The 8,194-nt window shown below is 43.5% G+C and overlaps 1 protein-coding gene across 1 annotated transcript; it reads left to right on the plus strand.

The window, feature by feature from the left end:
* The first annotated feature begins 1,417 nt into the window (after window positions 1–1,417).
* On the plus strand, window positions 1,418–5,063 carry LOC119086454. The gene is made up of 2 exons (XM_037198011.1): window positions 1,418–1,964; window positions 3,082–5,063. The coding sequence occupies exons 1-2, from the start codon at window positions 1,418–1,420 to the stop codon at window positions 4,356–4,358; spliced, it is 1,824 nt and encodes a 607-aa protein (XP_037053906.1). The 3' UTR covers window positions 4,359–5,063.
* Window positions 5,064–8,194: the final 3,131 nt, after the last annotated feature.

Genomic DNA, 8,194 nt, shown 5'->3' on the forward strand with positions numbered 1-8,194 from the left:
GTTTAGAAATACAAAAGCATGTGACCCAACCTTAAGGTCAATGATCAATAATATAAAATTGACATTCAAACCCAGGTTTTGCTTAGAAGACAGGAGCTCTCTTGGATTGAACCCTAGAATACAGCCTCAAGAAGTGAATCCCTTAGGGTCATCCTCAAGAACAAAGCCTCAAACTGAGACACCTTCAGTGTTTAAACAAGAGTCACAGTCCTCAGAAGTGAAATATGGAGCAATAAGCCAAAGGCCACAATCACAAAACAATGTAGAGTTGAAATGTGGAAAGTCTTCTGAGTTGGCACTTCAGACAAAGCCTCGAGGTATGAAATCTGAGAACAGCTATGGGCCCCAATGGCAATGTGCAAACTGTTCTGACTTGACACCTGAAGCAGAGTCCCCAAATATGAAATGTCCTAAGTTAAGTCGCAGCTCACAGTTGAAAGATAAACCATGTATTGAGTTAGCTATGGGTACCAAAACTCGACCTGTCAAACTAGGCTGTAAACCTGGGCCACAGTGGCAAGGTATAAAATCTAACTCATTTCTGAGGACAAAGCCTCAAGAAATGGAAATGGAAGACTGGGAATCAGGCCCGCAGTTACAAGATCTGAAATCTTCAAGGACAATCATGGGTATAAAGGCCCATGATGTCATGTCTGTGGACTTTGGGGCTGGACCACACTTACAAGGTATGACATCTGAAGTCATTACAGGGAAGAGGGCTCATGGTATGAAATCCGTAGAAATCAAACCAAGTTCAAAGTTACAAGGTAAGAAACATGATTTCACCCTGAGGAAGATGTTCTTAGGTACAAAATCTGTAGAGCTGGACTCAGGCCCCCCTCTGAAAGATTTGAAATATCCTGAGCTGATCATGGGTATGAAACTTCAAGGTGTGAACTCTATGGGACAACATGTTACAAGTATAAAATCTTCTGAGGTGGTAACACAGATAAAACCCCAAGGTGTGACAGTGGTGGACCTCAATTCTGGACCAAGGACATAAAATAAAAAGCCGTCTGAGTTGGCTCAAGGGCAAAGGCTCCTAGCTAAGGAGTCTGTAGAGTTTCATCAAGGCCCAAAGTTACAAGGTGTGACAGTGGAGTCCAAGCCCCCAAATGGGGAATCTGGGAAGTTAAACTCAGGCCCTCAGTTACAAGATGAGAAATATTCTCAGTCAGTTCTGGGGACAAAGCATCAATATGGAAGATCTATGGAGGTCAGTCCTGGCCTATGCTCACAGGGTATGAAGTCTTCCAAAGTGATTTCAGAGGACAAACTTCAAAAAGAGAAACCCATAGGCTTTGTGTATCAGCCACTGTGGCAAGATGTAAAATCTTTAAAATGGATATTCAGTAAGGCACTTGACAGGGAACCTTTGCAGTTGGAAACCGCTCATTTACAGGACAGGAAATTAACTATGTTAACACCAGAATTACATCTTCAAGGTATGAAACCTGAGTTGGTCAACTGTGGATCAAAGTTGAAAGGTGTGAAGTCTGAGCCCACATATGTCCAGACAGTAAAGGATACAGGGATCAATCATGGTGCTGAATCACAGTTTGTGGGATTCTCTAAGCAGGCCTCAGACTCGAAGGTTTATAGAGTGGTGCCTTCTGAACTCAATGCCAGAAGCCAGAAGCGAGATCGGAAGTCTCACAAATTAAGTCAAAAGCAACAACTTCAAAAAATAAAACAAAAAGCGTTCAGGGATGAGCCACACTTGCAACATATCAAGTCATCAGAATTATGTACAAAGCTTCAAGACCTGAAATCTATGGAATTCAATTCAGAGCAACAGTTGCAAGATGTGATGTCCTCTGTGTTGGGTCTGGGAATAAGTCCTCAGTCTTTAGATGTCAACCTTGGGCCACATTTGCAAGAGACAAAATCTTTTGAGGTGTGTACAGAAACCAAGCTGCCAGATGAGCCGTCTCAGGAATTCAAGCATAAGCCTACATTGCAAGGTAGGGCATCCTGTGACCTGAGTACAGGGCCACAGATTCACTGTAAAAATGTTATGGCATCCAACACCAGAACACAAAATGTAGAATTGTCTGAATTGCACCCTGGTCCAGACTTTCAAGGTATAAAATCTAAGGTGTTCTGCCTGGGGCAGCACTTGGAAGATGTGAATTCTGCATGCACTCCCAATGCAAATTCTCAATATATAAACTCCAGTGGGAGCCGGGCGGTGGTGGCGCACACCTTTAATCCCAGCACTTGGGAGGCAGAGGCAGGCGGATCTCTGTGAGTTCGAGGCCAGCCTGGGCTACCAAGTGAGTTCCAAGAAAGGCGCAAAGCTACATAGAGAAACCCTGTCTCGAAAAAACAAACAAACAAACAAACAAACAAGCAAACAAAAAAACTCCAGTGGGTGTAAATGTGGGCCATATTTACAAGATAAAAATTCCTCTGCATGCATTCCAGAGCCAGACCCTCAATGTACAAAGTCTGTGTGCAATCCTGGGCCAAATTTGCATGGAATGAGTTTTTCTGCATGCATTTTAGGACCAAAATTTCAATGTGTAGATACTACTGGGTGCATCCATGAGCCAAACTGGCAAGATGTAAATTCTTCTGTATGCACCCCAGGGCCAAGTCCTCAGTATGTGAATTCTTCTGTATGCACCCCAGGGCCAAGTCCTCATTGTGTGAATTCTGCATGTACCCCAGGGCCAAGTCCTCCATGTGTGAATTCCACTGAGTGCCATCCTGAAACATATATGCAAGGTGTGAATCAATGGGCATCAATTCTAGGGCCACACATTCAGTGTGTAGGTTCTACTGGACGAAATCCTAAATCACATTATCAAGGTGTGAATCCTTCCTCACACACTCCAGGGCCAAACCCTCAGTGTGGACATTCTAATAGGTGTAGTCTTGAGCCACTTCTTCTTGGTATGAATCTTGGTACAACATTTCCAGCACCACAGATTATGTGTGTAAGTTCTGTTTGGGGCAATACCAAAACACATTGGCAAGATGTGGATTCTTCTGCCTGTACTGGAAGACAAGAGTCACAGTCTGTAAATTCCACCAGATACAACCCTGGGCCACATTTACAAGCCCCAAAACTTCAAGGTATGAAGTTTTCTGAGTTGAACTCAGGGACAGGAATTCAAAGAGAGATGTCTATAATAGTTAACAAAGGACAACCTGTGCAAGACCTGAAGTTTGAATCAACTCCAGGGTCAAATATTATAGATGTAGCACCTGTAGAATACAACCTTGGGCCACAGGTACAGAGTGTGATTTTTTCTGAATTGAATCCAGGATTAAAATTACAATGTATAAATCCAGCAAAGCTTAGTTCAGGGCCACAGTGGCAAAACGTGAAGTCCTTTGAGTTGAACCCTGGACCAGAATCTCAATGTCCAAAGTCTGTTCTGTTGAAATTTGGACCACCTTTCCAAGATGTGATGTCATCTCACTTAATGGTAGGGGCAGAGTTTCAAGAGATCCCGTTTTTGAAGAACCAACTTGGGTCGTGGCTGCAAACTGCACATCCTGTGTTCACTTTGAGGCCTCCGTCAAATGGTGTGAAATCTGTGGGAGTTTCACCAACCCCACTGCCTGAAGATAGAATGTCTCCAGAGATGAGCAAACAGCCATTGCTTTGTTTGACAAATTCTGTAAAAGTGACACCTGGCTGCAGTCGGCAGGACTTGAGAAGTAAGGAATTTTCACCAGAACCTTGTTTTCAAAAAGTTAAATCTGTGAAGTTGAAGCCAGGCTCACCAACTCCAAGTGTGAACCCTTTAGAGTTTGCTCCATGCCACTGTTCTCAACGTACTAAGACTTCCTTTGCACTGAAGCCATGTGTTCATGAAAGAGAGTCTATGCAGCTGAGACTAGGCTCCCGACAGCAAAGCATGGATTGCCAACAGTTTCCTTTAAATGAGAAACCAGTGGTATCAACACCAGAGTCCACTGGGAACTTCTTAGCAGGACCAGCACTGTCTAGTGTCAAATTTTCAAATTTGATTCCAGAATCACAGCAACAATGTATGAAATTGACGGAATTTACTTCAGAGCCAAAGTGGCAAAGTGTAAACCATGTGAAATTGTCATCGGTGTCTCTGCCACAAACTGGAACCTCTGTGGGGTCATCACGAAGACCATTCCTTCAAAATGTGACACCTGGGAACCAAAATCCCCAAACACGTGATCAAATCATAGAATCCTCTCAAGTGATATATAAACCAGGGCACCAGTTAGAGGACTGTGCTGAGAAGATGAGTCGCCAAGTCTCTAAATTGGTGGATTTTATTTCCCTACCAGTTTCTCAAGATGCAGAGTTTTCAGAAATGAAAAAGAGTTGGAACATAAAAGCCCAGAAACAACAGAGAAATCTATGAGTTTGACCCCCAAACCAACAGATCAAGTCATAGAATCATTATGGATGCCTCAGCAGCTAGATCTTCAAGGACCAGAATCTGTTGATCTGATTCCAACACTAAGTGATCCAGATTCAAAGTCCTTACAACTAACCCCACAGAAAAGCTACTGGAGCCCAGAAACTGCAGTTGCTGCCTTGTTTGTGGCCCCAATTTAAAGATTACAAGGAGTTACCAACAGAACAAGCCACAGGATCTGATAGAATGACCCAGGACCTCAAGAATCACGTTGCAGAAGTAAGGATGCTAACTTGTGAGGTAAGACCAGGGAAAGAATTTCTTAGTGTGACTTCAAAGCCAGTAAATAGAGAGACTGGACATGTAGAAAAATCTCCAGAGCTGTGTCCTCAAGACTTAGGACCTGTGGTGTTGAGCTCTGGGAAAAGAGCCCAAAGGGAACAATCTGTAGCATCGCCACCAAGGCCATTCTATCTCGTTCCAGATTCTGTTTCAGGGATAACACCAGGGCATGGACCTCAGATTCCTGAATCTGTAAGTTTGACCTCTAAGCCATGGCTGCAAATAGAAGAATCATTAGAGTTGTCAACCCAGCAAACCAGTCAAGTTGTGGGAGATACAGACTGTGAGGAGCTCACTTTTGAGTCATGGCAACCAGGGGAGCTAGCAAGTAGGCTAACAAAGGCCCAGGGTGCAAGCACGGGAACTTTAAACATAACTCCAATAAAATCACTGGATCAAATGATAAACTTTATAACGATCAGTCCAAAGCCACTAAATCAAGTAACAGAATCCGAAAAGACTCGGCTTCATGTTTCTCAGTCAGCTGCTCTCCCCAAAGTTTCCGAATCTGTGGAAGTTATCTCTGTAACACCATTTCAAGTTATAGAATCTGTGATGATACCGGAGCCAGCCTCCCAAGGATCAAAACATGCTGATTTGACTCCCAAACTGCACGATGTGATAATGTCAGAATTTGCTTCAAGCCTTTGGCTACAAAATGTACAATCTAAGAAATTAATCTCAGCACCAACACATCAAATTTTAGAAACAATACAGTTGTCAGGCTTTCAGGTTATAAAGACTATATTGGTCCCCAAACCACTGCTTCTGATTGTAAAATCTGAAGAGCTGGCTCCAGGACCAAATCCTCAGGCTACAGAACCAATAAGAGTTGCTACAAAATCTAGCATTAAAGTAATGGATGGTTTGAATTTACTCCCAAGACCACATCTTCAAGACATAGTAAAACCTATGGAACAAACTCCAAGGGCAAATATTCAAGAGAATTTTGCAGAATTAATCTTACAACAAACATCTTCACTTGAGGAACCTCCAGTATTTACTCACGAGGAAAGGCTTCAGGCTGAAAAATCTCTAAATGTCAGAACAGAATCTCCTAAAGTAATGAAAATTGAGGATTTGAATCAAAGATGGGTGTGTGAGGATAGAGACTCAGAAATGACAACATCAGAAAAGTTACAAGCACAGAATTACTTCTCTAGGTTCATACCCAGCCCTTCAATCCCACTTATTTCAAGTTCTGTCAAAACAACTGAGTTATGGCCCCTTCAGGGTTCTGTAATGCTGGAGGTATCAAGAGCCTTGGCTATGAAGAACTTGGCTGTTGGTATTTTGCCGTCTCCAGAGTCCTATGCAGACACTATTATGTTCCGTTCATCAGCCCTTCCCTTGGTTCTTCCCTCCGATATTGGGAACACTGTGGGAACCCTATATCCTGACATCTGGGAAGTGGATGTCCTATCTAAGGAAGCAACTGAAAAGAAGCAAATGGAGGAATTTGAGAATTCATTCCAGAGATATTCTCCATATCCACTGAGATTACTACCCTCGGAGTTTCAGGCAGGATTAGGGGCTCGAAGAAATTCTATCCGTTCTTTCCTGGGCAGACAACAGAATGTCTGGGAAAGTCATGTCTGTAGGCAGCGACTCCCTAGGAAATATCTCTCCAATATGCTGATGCTGGGAAATGTCCTGGGAACCACTATGGAAAGGAAGCTTTGTTCTCAGCCGTTTTTAACAGAAGAAGCCACAATGGATATCTGTCAGTTTATTCAGAGTTTATTTGGGGTTCCAGCTGAACTGATGGCATTTTCCCAGAGCCCACTAGAGAGGGGTCCTAGGACGATTTCACAGACTTCAGTGGTCAGAAACTATATTCAGAAACATATTTTATGCCATGGTCACGAAAAAAGAATTCCCTTAAAGATGTGGACACGTGGATCCACATCTTCCATAATACAGCAATACTCCGGTACTAGATTGGGAATAAAGAAAACAAACTCAAAACTCAGTGATATATTCCAGGAAGTCACTCAGAACGTGTCTGTCTCGTGTACAAGGGCCCAGTTTCCTGCCTTAATGAAGCCGGAGTCTTCTCTCAAGATACTTTACAATAGGGAAGACCCTGTTTCCAGTGATCAGAGTCAAGACTCACAGAGTGAGTCACAGACAAGGACTTCTGACTCTCACCACTTCCTCAAAGCAAGTTGTCTTTCCCAGGCCAAGAGGGATATCTCAGAACAGCTCCATCTGCTAAAAGATCTACAGCTAAAAATAGCAGCAAAACTCTTAGAGAGTCAAGTACCCCACAATGTCCCTCCTCCTTTCTCATCAGGTCTTGTCCTGAAATATCCCATCTGCTTGCAGTGTGGCCGATGTTCAGGAATTACTTGCTGTCATAAGTTACAGTCTGCTTTTGGTCCATATCTTCTCATCTACCCACAGATCCACCTTTTAAGCACCCCTGAAGGCCATGGTGAGATTCAGCTGCATCTTGCTTTTAGACTGAGAACTGGGAAAAGACCTAAAGTCTCAAAGCATGGTGGAAGAAAAAGAGCAGATACATGGAAGAGCACTACATCACCATCATGAAGGAAAGCTAAAATCTATCCTCCAGCTTCCAAGAGTCCAACCACTCCAAGAGATTTCCAGGCCCGATCTTCCCAGGCTACAGCTTCTGTACAAGTGCTCATTAGAAAAAAGCAGTGGGGAAGCCACGGTGTAGTCGGCAAGACAGACGCCAAAGACTCTGAGCACCGTGAGTTCTCTCAGGTTCACTCTGTATCTGAGAGTGGCTTTGAAAGTAATCAGGAAGAAAAATGGTCGAAATCAAGTCTCAAAAAGACCTTTGGCTTCAAATATCCAATGAAGGAAACCATCAAGGGACTTAAAACACAAAACACAAAGCTCTACAAGAATAGTGGAACCCCAGAAGTGAGTACTTTTAGAATTATGTGTCCATCAAGAAGCTAGAGTGTTGAAACTGTTCAAACAAGCACTGCTTCTTCGAAGACACAACCTAAGAAATCCTCTCAGCCCAAGTTCTACCATCTGCTTTTCCAGGGCCTAAGGCAAATAGCTTTTAAGCCTCGATGCAGGGAGGAGGGTCTTGGACCTGACTCAACTGAATATACCAGGGTCTGCTGACTCCCTATGAGAGACCTTACCTTGGAAGAGGTGGGAATGGGGCGTGGATTGGGGAGAAGGCTGGGGGCGGGAGGAGAGAGGGATCTGTAATTGGTATATATAATGAATAGAAAACCTTTTAATAAAAAAAAAAAATTGTGGCTTTTACTGGACAGAAGCCTGAGGACAGAACAAGGCCAGACAATTTGTGGTCAACCAAATACTTGCACCCCAAACAAAAAGCCAAGGATTATTGCTTAGCAAGAGATAGCAAAGGAGCCAGCACACCAGTTGCCCAGCAAAGGTCAGCAGGTGTGACCCCTAAGCAAGAAGACAGATTGCAGGGAACAGGTTGTTGGAATTCCTGGCCACTCCCCAGCTAAGTGACCGCACACATGCATATCAGTAGC

The sequence above is a fragment of the Peromyscus leucopus genome, chromosome 22 (assembly GCF_004664715.2).
Source record: "Peromyscus leucopus breed LL Stock chromosome 22, UCI_PerLeu_2.1, whole genome shotgun sequence".
NCBI classification, from domain to species: Eukaryota; Metazoa; Chordata; class Mammalia; order Rodentia; family Cricetidae; genus Peromyscus; species Peromyscus leucopus.